Source organism: Strongylocentrotus purpuratus, unplaced genomic scaffold (genome assembly GCF_000002235.5).
Source record: "Strongylocentrotus purpuratus isolate Spur 01 unplaced genomic scaffold, Spur_5.0 spur5_scaffold_15, whole genome shotgun sequence".
NCBI lineage: Eukaryota > Metazoa > Echinodermata > Echinoidea > Camarodonta > Strongylocentrotidae > Strongylocentrotus > Strongylocentrotus purpuratus.
This window is the reverse complement of record NW_022145600.1, coordinates 33,867,739-33,889,722: the sequence shown is the minus strand read 5'-3', so window position 1 is coordinate 33,889,722 and position 21,984 is coordinate 33,867,739. Positions and strand designations below refer to the sequence as shown.

Genomic DNA, 21,984 nt, shown 5'->3' with positions numbered 1-21,984 from the left:
CAAAATATGTAATACATGTGAAATATGAAACAATAAACTGAAACTGAAACTGAAATTGTTGGCAACTTTAAACAGCATTTTACAGCAATTAGATACTGTACTGTTAACAAATCAATTATTTATACTCCTTGTAAATTGATTGTTTTTTAATATTTTGTTTTCGTTACGCAAGAACTGGCTATAATTAGGACCATTTTTTGAATACTTTCAGATGTAAGCTATGATGTGTCACATCTTCAAATAAATTGGGACAAATCAATATCACATAAATTACTTGAAAAATTCAAAAACTTGGTAAGTGTAGGAATCTGGCATTCTTTTAAATGTAAGGTGCGTAGACTAACCCCCCCCCCCCCCCCATCCGCCCCCGTCAACAAATTTGGCCGTATTTTACAATGTTATATTGCGATCTCAATCGCCTACCTGCTGCACGCTAAAGATGGCGTGATCCATGAATTCGCATGCACAGCCTCGCCAACTGTGGCTTAGCAGTAAGTAGGAGGAAAATCGGGTTTGTGATCTTACCTGATACTCTGACTGTTTGAACACCAATCACTACCACAGCGATGGCTGCAACTAGCTTTAGTATAGCCCCCATGCTCGAGGGCGTCCTTCCTCCATCACAGGCAATTCCACAGATCCTACATGAACAGAAAATGGTATAATCTATGACTGATCTATGTAATTTACAAGGTGCCTGGGGTGAAGAGAGACTGGCATGTATGATTATAATCCTTATAAAGCTATTATCCTACTGCGAAAGTAATGACAAGTTCTAGAGATGTGTTAAAATATTAAGAAATCTCCATCTTGTAGTCGCAACAAGTCAAGGACTTTTACCGACAGGGAACGAAACTACGCGGTTAATGGCGCCTACTTGGTGGCGCACCCTTCAAACTCAAGGAATGATTTTATCACAGTAATGCTTTGTATGAGTACAAATGTTCTTTCCATATTGTATTTTTTTTTCCACGATACTTCTCTGATACATTTAAACTAGCCTATGTATTGACTAGGCATACATATAATTCAAACGAAACACAGGAATACTAAATCAGAGGTTTCAATAACCACATCTAAACTTTGTTATAAACGTATAGAATTCGAGAAATCAACCGCTTAACAGATTGACCTATAACTTGCCCATTAAATCTGTTTTTTCTTCATGACCCATGTAAATTTAATTCGTTTTAGACACTACCTTGTAGATAGCTAAGACAAAGATAAAGAAAAAGGTCATGTCAGAAACAATGTAAATGTCCTCCTCTTCAGCCACTACTTTGTAAATCGCATAGACATTTATAAATTAAAATTATAATTACACTACACATTATTCTACCACGTCTATTAAAGGTACTATGTTCCATTTGCAGGCCAAAAATATGAAAAGGTTAAATTCCAACGGCATTTAAAATATAATACTAATTTAGAACTTCCCTCCAACTGAAAGGGCTTGAAAATGCCTTTAAGTGGGAGAATAACGACCATAACGAAAATCACTGTTCATAAAAATTCACAAAAACATTTCCTTCTTTAATACCCTCATCATCGATAACATTGTTCATTTACTACAGGATGATGGCATTCATTTTGCACAAGACAATTTGTTTCCCTTAGGTCATGTTCACGTATGATCTAAAATCTGGCACAAATGGATGTTGACGTGGTCTATCGATTACAATGTTGGTACGTAAAGCGTTTATGGATTAATGTGATCAATGTACTACATAAAAGCATTTTACTGCTACTTTGTGAAAAGTATAACATCTTATTAACACAGCTCATAATTTGTTGCAATAACCATATGATTTTTGGTTTCGATTTTTCAGGAACGCAAAGTATTTTTATAGATTGGCCACGCTGGACACATTTGCACATTATTTGATGTGTGCTTGCCCAACATAGCAACATGCGCCTTATAATCTATATTTATACATCCGTTTGAGCAGAATTGACGTCTACAGATGAAGGCGATAACTTACAGTGAAAAGGGTGAATATAGAAGGAAAGACAAGGAGCGGGAGGGACAGACAGAGAGACAGAGAGAAAGAGACAGAGAGAGATAGAAAGGGAAAGGGAGGGGGAGAGAAATATAGCGAAATTGGAAAGGGAGGGAGGGAGAGGGAGAGAAAGAAAGGGATAAAGGTGAAGAGGGAAGAATAGAGAGATAGAGAGAGTGGAAAAGAAAGGTAGAGAGGGAAGAGGAGGGAGTGGAGGGAGAGGTAGAGACAGAAAGAGAGAGTGGGAGTGGAGAGAAAGGGAGAGGTAGAGGTACGGAGAGCGGGAGAAAGAAAGAGAGAACGAGGGAGGGGGGAATAGAGAGTATGAAAGAGATAGAGAGAGAGGGGGGGACAGAGGGGAGGGTGGGAGAGGAGTGGAGGGAGAGGTAGAGACAGAAAGAGAGAGTGGGAGGGGAGAGAAAGGAAGAGGTAGAGGTACGGAGAGCGGGAGAAAGAAAGAGAGAACGAGGGAGGGGGGAATAGAGAGTATGAAAGAGATAGAGAGAGAGGGGGGCAGAGGGGAGGGTGGGAGAGGAGGGGAGGGAGAGAGAGAGAGAGAGAGAAATGGATCGGGGAAAATAGGAAAAGTCATGATTTCTAAAGTATTACTTGTATTCACCCGTACCCACAGGCGCTAAAGCATTCAAGTAATTTCTCCCTACGGGTACCCATTTAATTCACCTAGGTGGAGGCTGGCAAATGTAGAAACATTTTCTACTAAAGAACATCAGTGCCGCAGTAGGACCCGAACCAAAAACGTTGGATTTACAGTCGAGTGACGTATCCACTTGACCACGACACCGCTAACCTCTAACACCAATCGATTACTACAGAGTCCTTTTGATGTGTTATCATTCACGAAACTGTCTATCAAATTTCGGGACAAAAAAATAATAAATATGTCCCCCCCCCCCCCTTCGAAAAAATCCTGCGTACGCGCCTGGGTGGCATGTACATGACTGTAAGTGATCTGCGACGTTATTTGTTAAACATCAATTTCTGATCTAACTACTAATTTAGTAATTTAAAATTAATTTTAGAACATTAACACATGGGGGTAAACAAAAGATAGCAGGTTCCAGATGGTACGTATATATATATATATATATATATATATTATATATATATACATAAATGTCATAATGTGGAGGCAACCTGTAGAACGGTCCTGTACGTAACGAGATAAAACCATGCGCCGTGTAAAAGGGAGTTTATAAATAGAAGCCCTCATTATAAGTACATGTATGTTATGATAAGCCTGAATGATTATTGCTTCCAAATTGTGCCGTTATTATCCCGTTATTATTCAGTTGGCCCATTATCCAATTAGAAAATGAAATGGATGAATTATATATCAACGGAAACTAATGAGCCATAGACGACAATAACATCAATTGTATGGGATTTTACTACCTGTCAGAGGAGTAACAGTTCTCTGAAAATGCGAAATCTAAAGTAATGCAAATCGAAGGCTGCCGACCTAAAAACTAGTTATCGACTTGTTGACATCATGCTATGGAGTACGCATATTCACAGTGCATTACTTAGACGTACGGCTCATGTTTCAGCTATATATACAGTGCGTCCCCCCGGCCCCCCAATGACGTGAAATGAAACGTGGCTAAAGAGTACTTTTAAAACGAATATAAGAACATAAGAAGTGTACCCCCTCCCCACACACACCTCACTACTTCGGCAAATAACGTCAACAATAATTCATAAGGATGTTTGTTTATATTCTTATTTTCATTTGTAGTCAAGGCCTTTTTAGAATATGTGTATTAAACAAAAATTAGGAGGTTACCTGTTGCAGAAAACAATCATCTTCACGATGAGGAAATTGGTTGTCCAAGGGTGAGTCTGCTGAAAGAAAAAGCAAACGTTGAAACGTTGAAAAAATGAATTATACGTAAACCTACTCATAACAATATGAAATTAAACAGCGTCTTTCGTCTCTCTTTCTTTCTCTCTCCCTCTCTTTCTCTTTCTCTTTCTCTCTTTCCTTAAATGGGAATAGTACCTTTAAAACTAAAAGTATCCAACACTAAATCCCAATCTTTAAAAAGGGGGATAAGCACACTTGGTAATTATCGTCCTATACCATTTTTATCATGCTTCTCAAAAATCAAGGAGAGATTAGGCTATGATAGAACATACAAATTTGTATCTAAACACATTATGACATGATAATCAATTTGGATTTTGAACCCATTTTTCTACTGACCATGCTTTAATATCTGTTCATGATACTCATTGTTAATGCCTTGAATTCAAAACAATTTATATTTGGTGTCTTTATAGACCTGAGTAAGGCGTTTGATACCGTTGATTTTTCTATTCTCTTTAAGAAATTAATTAATTATGATGTTAGAGGTTTGCGTTGAATTGTATTAAGAGTTATTTTCACAAAGGTACCAATTATAATGGATACAGTTCTACCAAATTACTGATTAAATGTGGAATTCCACAAGGGTCAAATTTAGGGCCCATTTTTTCCTTTTATATATAAATGACATATGCAACTCTTCTCATTCCTTAAAATGTGTACAGTTTGCTGATGACACTTCTTTGTTCTTAAGCCATAATAATTTATACTCACTGATAGACCAGTTTAATGAACACGAATGTATCTCTGTGGTTAAAGGCAAATCAACTATCGCTTAATTTAGACAAAACCAAATGTATACTTTTAAGAACAGCTCAGTGTAACAAATGAGAAATAACAAATCAAATTCCACCATTATATATTGATCAAACAATTATTGAAAAAGTCTCAAATATTCAATTTTCAGGTATTCTCATAGATGAAAAACTGTCACGGAAATCCCATATTGCCATGATCTCTGCAAAGATTAGTAGCACTACATGGTTATTGAAAAAGCGGAAGTATTATTTACCAGATAATGTATTGTTTATGATTTATAATTCACTCATTCTTTCATATTTGTCATATGGTAACATCGTGTGGGAAAATACAAGTCCTTCTAAGTTGAAACCGGGGTTGAAACCCTTATTTTTACTTCAGAAGCGTCGTCTACGATATTGTACAAACTCTAATTCTTCGGCCAATTTTAAACATTCATTTAGGCAATTAAATGCCCTCAATATTTATAGCCTAGATAAATATCAAAATGCTGTGTTTGTATTCAAATGTATCAAAGGTAATGCACCGTCATCTCTTGCCACTGTGTTCCAAACCAGGCGCGTACGCAGGGGGGGGGGTATGGGGGTTGAACCCCCCCTTTATTATTTTTACGTGTGTAAACCCCCCTAAAAAAATATTTAAAAAACCCCTCCCCCCCCCCCTTTGGATTTTTTAAAATAATTATTAAAAAAATTATAAAAAAATATGACCTATAATGACCTCCCCCCCCCCCCCCCACGAAGAAAAATGTCAAATTTTCAAATTTCGAGACCAAAAAAAAAAAAGTGTCCTCTTACCCCCCCCCCCCCCCCCCCGCTTATTCAGCGGCTGGCTGAGTCGTTGCGAAATTTTCGGCCCGATTTCAAAATGCTACCCCCCCCCCCCCTTGAAAAAATCCTGCGTACGCCACTGTTCCAAACTAACTCTAAAATTCATGAATATAATACTCGAAATAGTCTTAAGTTACACATCTCGAATATTGATGAACAGTACATGCAACAATTGGTAGGATATACAGGGCCTACAGTATGGAATTCTCTTCCATCTTCTGTCGCGCAATATGTTTACTTGAACTCATTCAAGCAAAATCTTAAAATATATCTATTATCCCTTTAATTTGTTTTTATTTCAATACCTATTTTTAAATAAAATATAATTTTGTAAATTACCACAAGAGAGAGAGAGAGAGAGAGAAAGAGAAGGGAGGGGAGTGGTGAGGAGGGAGGGGTAGCTAAATCCATGCGCAATACTCTGTTATTATGTTATGTTATGTGTTATATCAGTTCTGTGTAACTATTTTATTCATTTGGACGCCTGAATCAACAAGCTAAAAAAAAAGCTTTCTCCAGGTGCCCATTTTTCCTTTTTCCTTTTCAGTTTGTTTAAATTAACTTCACATACATGCAAGACACCCAAGTTTATGTTGTTTTGAAACGTGATTCCGACCATTCTGTTATTACTAAACTTGAAATATGTATAAATGATATCAAAGCTTGGTCCACTGCTAATGATTTGAAGTTAAATGAGGATAAAACCGAGGTTATACATGTAACATCTCGATTCAGAAAGTCCTCCCATTTACCATCTGTCGAAATTGCTAATGTTCCGATACAACCTGTCAAAAGTGCACGTAACCTTGGTGTCATCTTTGAAAATGATCTTAGGATGGATGATTATATAAAAAATATTTGTCGCTCAGCTTCATATGCCTTGTACAAGATAGGTGGTATTAGAAATTTTCTTGATAAAAAATCTACCGAAACGCTTATACATGCATTTATTACATGCCGTCTTGATCAATGCAACAGCCTTCTTTATGGCCTTCCGGAGTCGCACATTGCAAAACTCCAGAGAATCCAAAACTCTGCTGCCAGGCTTGTAACACGCACACGTTCTTGTGAACACATCACCCCAGTACTTCGCGAATTGCATTGGTTGCCGGTGACGTACCGCATTATGTACAAAATCTTAGTTTTAACTTATAAATGCATTCATGAATTGGCACCAATTTATCTGCAAGAATTAATCGAGGAATACAAACCCTCACGCAATTTACGGTCATCTTCACAATTAAACCTCGTATCTACTTCTGTGTCAACTCTCTCTTATGGTAATCGCTCCTTTCGCAAAGCTTCTGCTGAACTTTGGAACAAATTACCTTTAAATGTAAAAAACTGTCAAACCGTTAACCTATTCAAAACTAGTCTCAAGACACATTTATTCAAAATTGCGTTCGATGATTAATTATCTCTGTTCACTTTGATGTGTATTCCATATGTATTGTTATTTGTAGGTTTATTTGCATTTTTAGTTTTGTATAAGATGTAATTGTATATCAGTCTATTTTGTGTGTATAGCGCTTAGAGACTTCGGTGGTAAGCGCTTTATAAGTAACGTTTTTATTATTATTATTATGCTCATGATTTGTATATTTTTAACTGTCTGTACTATATCACATGTATTATTTGTTCGTTTTTTAGTGGAAATAAAGTCTTTTGAATTGAATTGAATCGAATTTGAATTTGAATTCAATTTAATGGAATTGAATTGAATTGAAATAAAAATTAAATTCCTCTCTCTCTCTCTCTTCCCTTTCCCCTCTCCCTTAATCTCCTCGCCCCATGTCTTAAATAATCCGTTCCTTTTCTCTAGTTATCCAAGCATCTCTTTATGCCTTCTTTCAAGTGCAATGATATTTTTTTTTCTGTCTCTCTGTCTCTCTGTCTCTCTCTGTCTGTCTCTCTCTCTTCCTATCTATCTACTTTTATTTTGTTTTCTTTCGCTGTATCATATGTTTTATACATTTTTTGTGCTTCCCAAACACACTTTGATCAGGTTATAAACATTGTTATTGATGATATTTCTATAGTTGAAAGGAAATCGACAAAAATTTTAGGTATAACTTTGGATTCAAAGCTTACTTGGAATAATCATGTAAATAATATTACAACATCAATTTCAAGGGCAGTTGGGGTAATTGGTAAAATGAGGGACCTTGTACCCGAGAAAATACTTTATACATTATATAATGCATTAGTGTTACCTTATTTTACATACTGTAATGTAGTTTGGGGGAACTGTAGTATAACTATAAGATTAATATAATTTTTCTCTTGCAAAAAAAGAGCACTTAGGATTTGTACTCATTCTAATTACTTAGCTCATACAAATCCGTTATTTTATAGATTAAACATTTTAAAAGTGAGTGATTTGCACTTATATCAAACAGCAATCTGTATGTTTAAATACACACAAAATTCACTTCCTCTTTTTCATGACGTATTTATTCCTAGTTCCCATGTTCACTCATACCCAACGCGTAATTGTACTGATTTTCATTTACACAATCCTAAAACTTTGTTAGCGCATAAGTCCATAAGATATCACGGTCCAGACATTTGGAATGCACTCCCTAGATATATTAAACAGTGTACATCTCTCTATTCATTTAAAGCTACACTAAAAATATATATTGAATCCATTACTGTTTATATCCACATTTAATTGTAATATATATCATTTGAGTGTCATGGCCCCCTCTTCTTGTTACTTTGCCAATATTTCACAACTCATTTTTATCTTAGCTCGGTTGACCTTCTGCTCAAGCTTTTGCTTATAACGGCGACCTTCTGCTTTCTTTCTTTATACACGCAATTTGGCCCAACGTATAAATTTATACTCTTACTCATGTATTATACATTTGTTTCTATATTTTGTATATTGTTTGCATACCTTATGTTTTATATAATTATCCATATTTGTTGTATAACTGATTTGTTTGATTGCAGAAAATAAAGTCTTTGAAATTAAATGAAAATATTATGTATTTTTGTTTATATTAATAATGTTCGTCTTATTAATAACCAAGTGCAGTGAGTGCATGTCATTATTATGCAAGCTTAATTGTTTTAAAGGAGGGGTTTACCTTAAGAGTATAAACTCGAAAAAATTACTAAAAACCCGATAAAATGCCAAGTGTCGCACAATCATGGAGGCCGCCTTTTGCGTCGGCCTTATGCCAAAAGGGCCTTAACTTAACCTGATTTGGGGAGTTATTGACTTATTAACATCACCTGGTAGATTTCAACATTCTCTTTAAAATGATGTGCTTCACTTGTTGAAATTCGATTTATTTGTGAAGATAATTATGAGTTTCAAAAGGCCCTAAACGCGTATCTCATCTTTTTCCTCATGCCAAAAGGGCTTTTACCTACACGGCAACTTTTTCATTTTTTTTTTATCAATGACAGATATTTTCTTATTTCTATTTAATTCAATAAATATCAATATAAACACCATTAATAACACGATTAGTCTACAATAGGCACAATGTACTTAGAATAATTACTGAACGTATATATCATGAATTTAGCTCATGAATTCTGAGTATAAGATCTAAGCCCGATCTAATTAGTCAAATGTGGATGCATGAAATGCGACTGACTCATGAAATACGCAGATGTCAACGTATGGGACTGTAATGAAAATAAACAACGAAAAAGGTGTCCTAAATCAGTAAATGTACGATCTCTTAAAACTTACTTCACCGAAAGCTGCATTATATTAATAACAATATTCAGATATCAAAGATACTTTTTCTAACATTTTAGTTAATCAGTTTTATCAATTTTCGTGACCCAGTAGCCGTAGCAGGGGCTTAATTCTGGCAAACCAAAGGGGTCGTGAAACAAGAAAATGTCTTTATGCCAGAAGGGCGCTCACTTCGCACGCGTACGATAACGGCAGGTTAAGGCCCTTTTGGCAAGTAATGCCGTGTAGGTCGCCCTTCTGGCATAAATACGCTACATTTAAGTCATAATTATGCCCAAAAAAAACCTAACATGTTTTTTGCACATAGCATGAAAACTTTTGAATATTTTAAAACAAATTTAACACATTTCATGTAAAACTTAATAACTTAACATATTTATCGAAATTGATTTCAAAAACAACAACAAATGACCACAAACTTTTGATTATTAAAGAGGCCAAAACTTTAAAGGCCTTTTTGGCATAAGGCCGACGAAAATTATTAGATTACGTCACATCACACCAGAGGAGGAATTAAACTTCGCCATGAATGAAAAGACTTTATCGGGACTAGTAAAGAATGGTTAATCCGGGTTTCCCTTGCAAAGGTAGACATTATAGAAAAGTATTGAATTCGAAAATATGCAAAAACACAGTAAATAATGAACCTCCTTACAAGAAGCTTTGCGTATCATGGCTGTTTTAATATAATCGAACAATGAACAAACTCACTTTATAAAGGCAGTATATGCACGCAAAATGGGCATTACGTCTGATACATACTCTTTCACAAGTTGTTTAACTATTTAAAACAATCAGAAAACCTTTAATTCTCACCTTTATAGTACTTGTCCATCCTTGTTCCCCGTGATCAGACATGATGCTATTCGATCGCTGAAAACCCATATATACGGGACATGGGCCTTTTGATGCGAGCCTGTCAGTGTCTTTAATGAATCGCTGGTGAGACAAAATTGTATTTTATACGAAAGGAGTAGCCCGGTCGCGAATTTTTTTCTTCTCAAACAGGTTTACCTATGAGGGTAAAATCCTGCCTCCCGATTGGTTCAGAGGTATACGCATCATGAATATTCATGATGAGCTGCAAAGATACGAGTAGTATTACGCGCGTGACATAACACAAGTCGAAGCTGCTCATAGCTTTGGCTCATAGCATGCAGCCTACTAACTATGCTAGCTCTAGCTGTGTACGTACGTACGTATGTACGTACACTGCATGCTTATGGCGGGCGGAACATGCCATATACATGACAACTATACAACTATACATCCATTCGATGGATGTAAGGTTTTAACCAATCAGAACGCAGGAAACTGTACAACTATACAACCATACAACTATACGACTATACGGCTATGCATCCATCGAACGCATGTATAGTTTACGGCGTGCGGGCCGAAGTGCCATAATCAACAACCATACAACTATACGACTATACGTCTATAAAGCTCGGGTTTCAACTACTGCTCGTGCGGTGGTTTCTCTCTCCCCCTCCCAAAACAACTGCTGCTCGTGCAGTGGTTTCTCTCTCCCCCCCTCTCTCACACAAAACAACTACTGCTCGTGCAGTGGTTTCTCTCTCCCCCTCTCTCCTCACAAAACAACTACTGCTCGTGCAGTGGTTTCTCTCCTCACATAACAACTACTGCTCGTGCAGTGGTTTCTCTCTCAAAACAACTACTGCTCGTGCAGTGGTTTCTCGATCTCTCCTCACAAAACAACTACTGCTCGTGCAGTGGTTTCTCTCTTCCCCCCCCCCCCCTTCCCCCTCTCTCCTCAAAACAACTACTGCTCGTGCAGTGGTTTCTCTTTCCCCCTTTCTCCTCACAAAACAACTACTACTCGTGCAGCGGGTTTCTCCCCCCCCCCCCCCCCCCTCCTCACAAAACAACTACTGCTCGTGCAGTGGTTGTTTTGTGAGGAGAAAGGGGAAAAGAGAAACCACTGCACGAGCAGTAGTTGTTTGGTGAGGAGAGAGAAACCACTGCGCGAGCAGTAGTTGTTTTGAGAGAGAAACCACTGCACGAGCAGCAGTAACCCCTGGCTTTATAGACGTATAGTCGTATGGTTGTATGGTTGTATAGTTGTTGATTATGGTACTTCGGCCCGCACGCTGTAAACTATACATGCGTTCGATGGATGCATAGCCGTATAGTCGTATAGTTGTATGGTTGTATAGTTGTACAGTTTCCTGCGTTCTGATTGGTTAAAACCCTACATCCATCGAATGGATGTATAGTTGTATAGTTGTCATGTATATGGCATGTTCCGCCCGCCATATGCGCGCAGCGCAGTGATTGGTTCAAAGTTGTAACTTTTACATGAGCAATTATGGCGGCGTCTACAACTCTCTGCAATTTTGGTCGCTCTGAAGAAGAGAATACTGATTAAGTACCACAATATTATTGTGAAATTGTAAATTGGCCCATCCCATACGCGATTTAGTCTATGATGCAGCAGTTTGGTTAGCATAAATTATAGCTCCGTTTAGTTTCATTTGACAACGCCCCCTATCGTCAGAGTCAGCAGCCTAACATGTACTGTTTATCAGAATCCCTGGGTTCATTTTCTGCATTTTCATCCGACGGCGAAAATTGCGAGTTTATTGGTGGCCTTTAATCGAAAAGAAAAATGACAAATCGGTTTCATATCGTAGGCATGCAGACTTTATAAGGACTCGCAACCTTTAAGCCCATGATACCCAGACGTTCAACTGTTTAACTATAATATTAACTATAAGACTATCAAGAATCCCGAGAATATTCTACATGTTTGAGTATTCGGGAAATCCTTTGCAAATTGTTCAATCAGTTCGTAGACCTATAATCTTTAAAATTAGCCACACTGATCGCCCTAAAGTAGTTTATAGTTCTGGACCCTTTTTATTGATTTTTTTTTATTCACCAACTATACGCGTTAAAGGTAAAACAAAGTTTTGGGAAATATTGAAAATTGGCTGTATTGTGATTCTTCACAATGCCATAATCAAAGTGCCATAATCAACAACCATACAAATACGACTATACGTCTATAAAGCTCGGGTTTCAACTACTGCTCGTGCGGTGGTTTCTCTCTCCCCCTCCCAAAACAACTGCTGCTCGTGCAGTGGTTTCTCTCTCCCCCTCTCTCCACACAAAACAACTACTGCTCGTGCAGTGGTTTCTCTCTCCCCCTCTCTCCTCACAAAACAACTACTGCTCGTGCAGTGGTTTCTCTCCTCACATAACAACTACTGCTCGTGCAGTGGTTTCTCTCTCAAAACAACTACTGCTCGTGCAGTGGTTTCTCGATCTCTCCTCACAAAACAACTACTGCTCGTGCAGTGGTTTCTCTCTTCCCCCCCCCCCCCCTTCCCCCTCTCTCCTCAAAACAACTACTGCTCGTGCAGTGGTTTCTCTTTCCCCCTTTCTCCTCACAAAACAACTACTACTCGTGCAGCGGGTTTCTCCCCCCCCCCCCCCTCCTCACAAAACAACTACTGCTCGTGCAGTGGTTGTTTTGTGAGGAGAAAGGGGAAAAGAGAAACCACTGCACGAGCAGTAGTTGTTTGGTGAGGAGAGAGAAACCACTGCGCGAGCAGTAGTTGTTTTGAGAGAGAAACCACTGCACGAGCAGCAGTAACCCCTGGCTTTATAGACGTATAGTCGTATGGTTGTATGGTTGTATAGTTGTTGATTATGGTACTTCGGCCCGCACGCTGTAAACTATACATGCGTTCGATGGATGCATAGCCGTATAGTCGTATAGTTGTATGGTTGTATAGTTGTACAGTTTCCTGCGTTCTGATTGGTTAAAACCCTACATCCATCGAATGGATGTATAGTTGTATAGTTGTCATGTATATGGCATGTTCCGCCCGCCATATGCGCGCAGCGCAGTGATTGGTTCAAAGTTGTAACTTTTACATGAGCAATTATGGCGGCGTCTACAACTCTCTGCAATTTTGGTCGCTCTGAAGAAGAGAATACTGATTAAGTACCACAATATTATTGTGAAATTGTAAATTGGCCCATCCCATACGCGATTTAGTCTATGATGCAGCAGTTTGGTTAGCATAAATTATAGCTCCGTTTAGTTTCATTTGACAACGCCCCCTATCGTCAGAGTCAGCAGCCTAACATGTACTGTTTATCAGAATCCCTGGGTTCATTTTCTGCATTTTCATCCGACGGCGAAAATTGCGAGTTTATTGGTGGCCTTTAATCGAAAAGAAAAATGACAAATCGGTTTCATATCGTAGGCATGCAGACTTTATAAGGACTCGCAACCTTTAAGCCCATGATACCCAGACGTTCAACTGTTTAACTATAATATTAACTATAAGACTATCAAGAATCCCGAGAATATTCTACATGTTTGAGTATTCGGGAAATCCTTTGCAAATTGTTCAATCAGTTCGTAGACCTATAATCTTTAAAATTAGCCACACTGATCGCCCTAAAGTAGTTTATAGTTCTGGACCCTTTTTATTGATTTTTTTTTATTCACCAACTATACGCGTTAAAGGTAAAACAAAGTTTTGGGAAATATTGAAAATTGGCTGTATTGTGATTCTTCACAATTTTGATATATTTGGATGCCCCTGTGGATGTATTATAAACACTAGAAAATTTAGCCCCTAAAACACTTCTGCTTTCGAGAAAATGGGAATATAACAGATTTACCGGCGCTTCCCGTAAATGTTGATAAATTTCAAATAGCGCCTACGGTCATACAATAGTAGCTGCGACCATGAAAATTTCAGAATATGTAGTTGTGATACATAATTTTCAGAAGGGAATAGCCAATCGGTCTATTTTAGTCAAGAAACATTGTTTTATAGCTTAATTAGGGAGCAATACGACAGAAAGAGTTTACTATTTACAATGTCATAACTTTAGACTCAATTTCAGCCGCGACAACGATCACTGAATACCAGGCGCGCCGGAAGCAGTTTGGGATTGTGGGGGCAAACATTCCAGGGGGCTCACCTTCCAGGGGCAGTGACGTAACGAGCAAAAATGTTTGGAAGGGGAGGGGGCAGAAGAAAAATCTGCATCACCACCACCACCAATTGGCGTACGTTTTCTGAGTTAAAACCTAATTATTCTCAAGTTGAATTAATAGAGTTCGTGTATCTTCAGGAGCTTACATGGGTAAAAAAGTGGGGAACTATGGGTTCGATTAATGAGGAATTTTGAGCTGTTCCCCCAGGTGAGTATCCCGTAGTTAAAATAAGGTAAGATTAGTGTAGAGTTCAAGGTAAACAAGACATGGATAGGAAATGTGATTTTAAGTTAGCCGATGGCACCTGTATATTTCTCGATATAAGCTAGTATGCTAATTGCATAAATGAAAAGGTGGGTACATGGTACGAATGGATAGGTCTGCCTATAGTTGTGCAATTACAGCGCAATTGTTCTACCGAGGGGTCTAAAATAATATGAGAACATGTGGCAAATAAAGGTAAATCTTGGGCGGGAAAAAATACTGAATTTAAACATTTTTCATTACACATCTAGCATTACATGAAATGATATATTCTTTTGGTATCGTACCCCAACCCCTTCCCCCGGCCCCCTCCCTCCCCCACCGAGAAGAAAGTTTTAAAATATATATGTGTCCATTTTCGCTAAAAGTGACCATTATGACAGCAACCGAATTGCGATGGCCCTTAGACGGTATTCGTAGACTAGACACATATAATATAAAACGAAATCCTAAATTATGATGATGATGTGAATATAATGCTCCGTGATAAAAACAATAAATAACATATAAATAAATATAAAAACATAAATGAAAACTTGGGTGAATTCTAAATGGAAACAAACCTACACCATTAAACTTCAAGCTCACTCACACATGATATAGTGTGACACTTTCAGGGCTATACTTATTATTTCAAGTCCATATTCAAACGGCAACAGCTTCATTATTAAATGTAAATTCTTCTCACGTAAATCATTGGTCTGGAAACAATTATTTGCCCATTGTTGTATATTGTATAACGTTTTCACTAACGATGAATTTACATTTTCAGGTTTCCCAGGTTTATTTAGGACAATAGAAGATTGATATTGTTTAGTTGTTCGATAACATCACTCAGTTTGATTTGATTGGAGATATATCTCTTTAATGAAACAGTGTAAAGGCTATATAGTCTCAAACATACATACACCATTAAACTTCAAGCTCACTCACACATGATAAATTGCGACACTTTCAGGGGTACTTATTATTGTAAGTCCAAACGGCAACAGCTTCATTATTAAATATAAGTTCTTCTCACTGAAATCATTGGTCTGGAAACAATATTTGCCCATTGTTGTATACCATACAACATTTACCTTAACGATGAATATACATTTTCACGAAAACCATATTTGTCATTTGTTACATTTGTTATATGATACTAAAGAAAATCGTTAGCTTATCGATAGGATAATGTGAATTACTTGTCACATTAAAAAACATCATTACGTGCTATTATTAATCGGACTATATACATTTAAAATGTATGAAAGAAGTATACACTTTTGCCAACAAGCAAGTTTTTTAACAAAGAATCCAGAAATTGAACAACATTGCATAATTTAGTCAGGACAGAGTAAAAGATGCTTTCAAGCAGGCGCGCCGGAAGCAGTTTGGGATTGGGGGGGGGGGGCAAATATTCCAGGGGGCTCACCTTCCAGGGGCAGTGACGTAACGAGCAAAAACGTTTGGAGGGGGGGGGTGGCAGAAGAAAAATCTGCATCACCACCACCACCAATTGGCGGAGAAACCAGGGAGCAGAGCCCCCGGAAGCTCTGGCGTTTTGGGCATTTAATTACGGTCAGATGAGCATCCAGGGCACGGCTTATGGCCCTTGGTGGGGTCCAGGGGGCAGAGCCCCCGGAAGCTTGTTTTTTTAGGTATTTAATAACGGTCAGATGAGCATATAGGGGACCGCCTAGAGGGCTCTTGGTGGAGTCCGGAGGCGGAGCCCCCGGAAGCTCGGGAGTTTTAGGCATTTAATTACGGTCAGATGAGCATATTTTGATACCTCATTATTTTGTGACATAGACAGGTCACTTATTTTTTCTCTCTCTCTTTAACAATTTTTTTCAAAAAGTGAGGGGGGCTCGAGCCCCCGAGCCCGGCCGTTCTGCAGACCCTGACATACAGGCTTATAAATAAGCATATTTTTCGCCCGACTGTAAATTTGGGAATTTCTAATTTCCAACATACGCTATAAAGGTATGACTTACAAAAAAATTGAGAAAAAATACGGGAAAATCATGTAATTTAGCAACATTTGTAAATCACTGGTATCGAATAAAAATTACCCCCCCCCCCCTATCAGTACGCCAGCGTTCAGGGGCTCATGAGCTTCTCACCCCTATAACAAAACACAGACACGCTTTCCCATTCTCTCACAATATGTCCACGATATGCGCGCGCTATTATAAAAACCTCCATTGATAAATATAGGTAGCATGCGCAATGTTTGGGAAATTTAATTCTTGTTAACTTTCCTTTTCTTTGAATATAATTTTATGAGTCATTTAATTCAGGTTTTTATTATTGTTATGTTCTTTGGGGTTAAAAATACAAACCATCTTTACTCCTTTACTCCTTTTTTTTTTTGAGGGGGGGGGGGCAAAAATGCGTTTTGCCCCCCCCCCCCCCCCCCCCCCCCCCCACTTCCGGCGCCTATGCTGAATACTGTAGGATCGCATATGCTTCCAATATGTTAATTTGAAACAAATTAATGACCCTATACAAAAACTTTGTATTACCTTTAAGCCGAGTGATGGCGCGATCCGGACCGGTTCTCGGGATCGCGCCATCACTCGGGATACTATGTCTCTTTTGCAGCCAACATCAAATTCTGTAAAACTTTTCAGGAGTGTCATGTATATGTCCTATCTTTAAAATTTAAACGTTGGCAGTGTCCTAATATTCAAATTATGCAAGGAAACCTGTTTACTTGATAGACTTCACTGCCAGACACTATTGAGTGACTGACTGGCTTTTTTTCTTCTTTGGTAATAACATACATAAAATGAGCTGTAAAGGGTACATGAGCATTTGTCTACATCAAGAACCCACTTCTTGTAATGGCCAAAATTAAACTGATTGAATCTTTGCGCAGCATAAAACATACGACCATTCGGTACAATGGTCTGAAAATTATAATATTACCTACTGGCTCTATAGCTCTTTAGTCGATTCGACAACTAAATAGTGGTTATTTTCCCACTTAAACACATTTTCAATCCCCCATTGTTTTAGGGAAGTTCTAAATTAGTATTTACTTTCAAATGCTGTGGGAATTTAACCTTTTCATTTTTTGGGGCCTGCAAATGGGACAAGTTGGCCTACCTATAACGCCTGTAGTCGGCGAGTAAAAAAATCAATAGAAAGGGTCTAGAACCAGACTAGTCCTGAAGATGCAGACACTCGCCACACAAACAATGCTTTGTTAATTAATGAGGCCTAAAGGCAGAATAGATGTGTGTGTGCGTGTGTGTGTGTGTGTGTGTGCGTGTGTGTGTGTGTGTGTGTGTCAGTGTGTGTTTGTGTAATAATAATAATTATCCTTGCTTATATAGCGCCTAACACTTCCTACGCAGAAGTCTCTAAGCGCTCTACAAATACAAAATTGCAGCATAATTACCCTTGCTTTAGCAGCGCTGCGTTTCAAGGAATAAATTTCTATCAGGTACCCATTTACTTCACCCCGGTGGAGTGTGGCAAATGTAGATCAATGTCTTGCCAAAGGACATTAGTGCAGCGGCGGGACTCGAACCGCGGACCTTGTGATCGGCAGTTCTGCGTGTGTGTGTGTGTGTGTGTGTGTGCGCGTGGGTGAGTGTGTGTGTGTGATCATTCTGGCGTTAGGCTAGAATTTAATGATCTGGTTGATAAGTTTGTTTTGGGGAAATCATATTGGAAATTTAACAGTAGTTTATGTATGGATAAAGATTTTGTTGAAGAGATGAATAAGGAAATACAGGAATTAAAAGCTGAATGGTCATTACAGATTTTGAATAAATTAGTAATTTGGGATTTTTTAAAGATGAAAATGAGAGAATTTATTATAACATACTCGCGGAAAAAGGCAAAAGCAAGGAGGGTTGAAATAGAACTGTTAGAGAAACAAATCAAGGATTTAGAAGGCGAACTAGTAGTGGGACCCACTAAATATATTGTTGATTGTATTGAGGAGAAAAGGGATAAACTAAATAAATTGTATGATTTTTCTCGACAAGGCATTAAAATAAGATCAAGAGCACCTTGGTTTAAAGATGGAGAAAACAATACGCAATATTTTGAACAGTTGTTAAAATCGAATAAAAGGAAAAGTGTAATTAGGGAGGTGTACAAAGAAAATGGGGAAACTACTAGAGATAAGGAGGAAATTTTAAAGGAAATTAAACTATTTTATAAAGATTTATATTCTTTAAGGGCTGATATAAATCAAAACGACCCTTTCTTTTTTAATGATATTTCAAAGTTAAATGAAGACAATAGGGAAATCTGTGAAGGTAAATTAACTAAAGATGAATGCTTGAAAGTTTTAAAAGAAATGAAATTGAATAAAACCCCGGGAAATGATGGGTTAACAGTTGAATTTTATTATACTTTTTGGCCAGCTTTGGGTGATTTGTTAGTAGAAGTATTGAATGAAACATACGAAAGGGGGGAATTAACGGCATCTCAAAAACAAGGGGTAATTACCTTAATTGAGAAGGAAGCGAAAGATACTCTCCATATAAAAAATTATCGACCCATCACGCTTTTGAATGTAGATTATAAAATTGTATCTAAAGTTCTAGCAAAAAGAATGAAAGAGGTTTTAAATGAAATAATTCATCATGATCAAGTTGGATATATAAAAGATAGAAATATTGGGGAAGCTGTACGATTGATAGATGACATGTTATTTTATTCTATGCATTATGGGGAACAAGGGAAAGGGTTTTGTGTGCAGTGGATTTTGAGAAAGCTTTCGACTCTGTATCTCATAGATATTTATTTCAAATATTGAAATTGTTCGGTTTTGGAGATTCATTTTGCTCTTGGGTAAAATTATTGTATAAAGGGATAAGTAGTTGTGTTATGAACGGTGGTCACTCCACGGGGTATTTTGAAATAGAAAGGGGAGTAAGGCAAGGGGATCCATTATCGCCATATTTGTTTTTGGTTGCCATCGAAATTTTGGCGCATGCAGTAAGGAGGGACAACGGTATTAAAGGGATTAAATTTGGAAAATCTGAAATTAGGCAAGTGTTATATGCAGATGATATGACAATATTTTTGAAGGATATTGATTCGGTTAGAAGGTTGCAATATATTTTTGAATCATTTGAACAAATTAGTGGTCTTAAAGTGAATAAAACAAAGACACATTTTATGTGGATGGGTGAGGATGAGAACAAACCTGCTGGGCCTTTATTTGGAAATTTGGTTAAGGAAATACATATTTTAGGGGTTAGTTATTCATTAGATCGAAGATTAAAAGATGATTTGAATTATAAAGAAATTCTAAGTAAAATAAAAAAATTGCTTGTATGGTGGAAACAAAGAGATTTAACTATTATGGGTAAAATACATTTGCTAAAAACTTATGCGCTTTCAAAATTAAATTATATTTCATCTCTCGTTATTGTCCCTCATTGGGTATATAAAGAAGTTGCACAAATTTCATTTGAATTCATATGGAGGGGGAAAGATAGAATTAAACGGGCAATAATGTATCAGGATTATGACTTTGGAGGATTAAGAATGATTGATTTTGAAATGTCCGTTAAAATACAGCGCATAATGTGGATAAAACGTCTTTTATATGGAGAGAAAAGTTTGGGATGGAAATTGTTTTTTGATCATTGCTTACAGTTTGTGGGTGGTAGATTTTTTTTTTTATGTGATTATGATTTAAACAAGATTAAATTCGTTTTAGATATTCCACCATACTATATGGAAATGTTGCAAGCATGGCAAGAGACAAGTAATTTAAGATATTTGGAGGGTTATATTAATCCAATTATTTTTAATAATCAGAATATATGTATAAATGGAAAAAGTATATTTGATAGATACTTGTTTGAAAGAGGGATTGTTCAACTGAATCATTTGGTTGAGAAAGGTCATGTTAAGCCTGTTAAATATTTTATGAACCTCGGTATGAAAGGTAATAATTTGCTTATGATTATTGATATTTATGATGCGATACCCAGGTTATGGAAGAATGATTCAGGGTTAATAGAATTCCTCGAGGTTGATTTGATAAGCTTTAATACTTATTTCCATATTTCTAGTAAAAAAATACAGTTTGTGGATGTGGGTTCAAGAACAATCTATGATTATTTTATCAAAGCACTGCAACGAACGTATGATTTGCAGGTAAGGGATGGGCAAAATGATTATGATTTTATAGATAAAGAATTAAAAGAAATATTTGTTAGACCAAGAATTACTATACTCATTAGAAAACAACGTGAATTTCAATTTAAATTATTGCATGGAGCCATATACACTAATGAGCATCTTCATAGATTTGGTTTTGTTGGTGATAATTTATGTTCGTTTTGTAAGCAGGAAATAGAAACATACAAACATTTATTTTTATCTTGTGGGAGCGTTCAAAGGTTATGGCAGGCTTTAATACAACTTTTTGAGTTAGATGAAATTAAAGATTTAGAATGGCGAGATATATTTGTTGGGTTGGTAGGTAGTTCATATAGAATAAAAATGTGTAATACTATCATTTTCATGGTGAAGTATGTTACATTTATGTCAAGATCAGGGGGGCGAGTACTAACTTTAGAAAAGATGAAAAAAAGCATGTTTAAGTATAGGGATGAGGAAAAGAAAATAGCAATTAAAATTGGAAAGCTAGGATCACATTTCTTAAAGTGGGAGCAACTTAAGATTAATTAAGATTTGCTTTCTTCTCCACCGTGAGCCTGTTAAAAGCGTAACTCGATTTTGCGGCCTGGATAACTTATTTAGTGGCCTGGATAACTTATTTAGTATATTTTTCTTGAGTTGAGAATGTTGGCAGACATCCACTGAGTGAGTACTGTGTGTGTGTGGGGGGGGGGTGGGTGGGTGGGTGAGTATGTGTGTGAGTGGGTGAGTATGTTTGTGTGATAGAGGGTGAGTATGTCTGTGTGATGGAGGGGGCAGGGAGGGGGCAGGATTGTTTCAGTAAAATTACCTCCAGATTTTTTTTTTTTTTGTAATATATAAGTAAATAACATTTACAATTGACATATTATGTTTAAGTACTTATACGTTTACTTTGTTGCTAAGTTATATTATACTGCAAATAAGTTTGTGTTTAATTATGTTTATGTAAAAGCATCAATATTGAACACGTTTATTTTATTCAATTGTATGTCATGGTTTGTATTACACATCTGGAGAAATAAAACAAAATTGTTTAAAAAAAAAAAAAGTGTGTGTGAGTGTGTGTGTGAGTGCGTGTGGGTGTGTGTGTGTGTGTGTGTGTGTGTGTGTTGGTGTGTGTCTCTGTTCACGGTGTCTGACTGACTGTCTTTGTTCAATGCACTGTTTTTATTCCTAACTGTAACTTGGCGCAAGTGAGATCTGGCAGTCTTGTAAAGATTGTCTGATGTTCAGTCATGCATGCAGAGATTCAAATGAAAATGGTACCTAAAGGTACTGGGAGATGACTGGGAGGATAACTCTATCAAGACGTATCATGAAACCCATGATTAAATAATCATACTTCAAACAATACAATTTATTAAAAGTGGGACATTTTTTCTGACTCACTCGAGTAGTTTATGCCATCT

At 37.2% G+C, this 21,984-nt stretch overlaps 1 protein-coding gene across 1 annotated transcript; it reads right to left on the bottom strand.

The window, feature by feature from the left end:
* Positions 1-222: 222 nt before the first annotated feature.
* Positions 223-10,405, bottom strand: LOC115924247. Its single transcript, XM_030986278.1, has 3 exons — positions 10,012-10,405; positions 3,805-3,860; positions 223-641 (listed from the first exon to the last, which is right to left on the bottom strand). The coding sequence occupies exons 1-3, from the start codon at positions 10,078-10,080 to the stop codon at positions 434-436; spliced, it is 333 nt and encodes a 110-aa protein (XP_030842138.1). The 5' UTR covers positions 10,081-10,405; the 3' UTR covers positions 223-433.
* Between the last annotated feature and the right edge of the window lie 11,579 nt (positions 10,406-21,984).

Excerpts from the sequence above, each read along its gene's own strand:
- LOC115924247 (XM_030986278.1), bottom strand. The coding sequence starts at position 10,080 with ATGGGTTTTCAGCGATCGAATAGCATCATGTCTGATCACGGGGAACAA. Across the intron at positions 3,861-10,011 it reads GATGGACAAGTACTATAAAG|ACTCACCCTTGGACAACCAA; the intron begins GTGAGAATTAAA and ends TTCTTTCAGCAG. Across the intron at positions 642-3,804 it reads ATGATTGTTTTCTGCAACAG|GATCTGTGGAATTGCCTGTG; the intron begins GTAACCTCCTAA and ends CTGTTCATGTAG.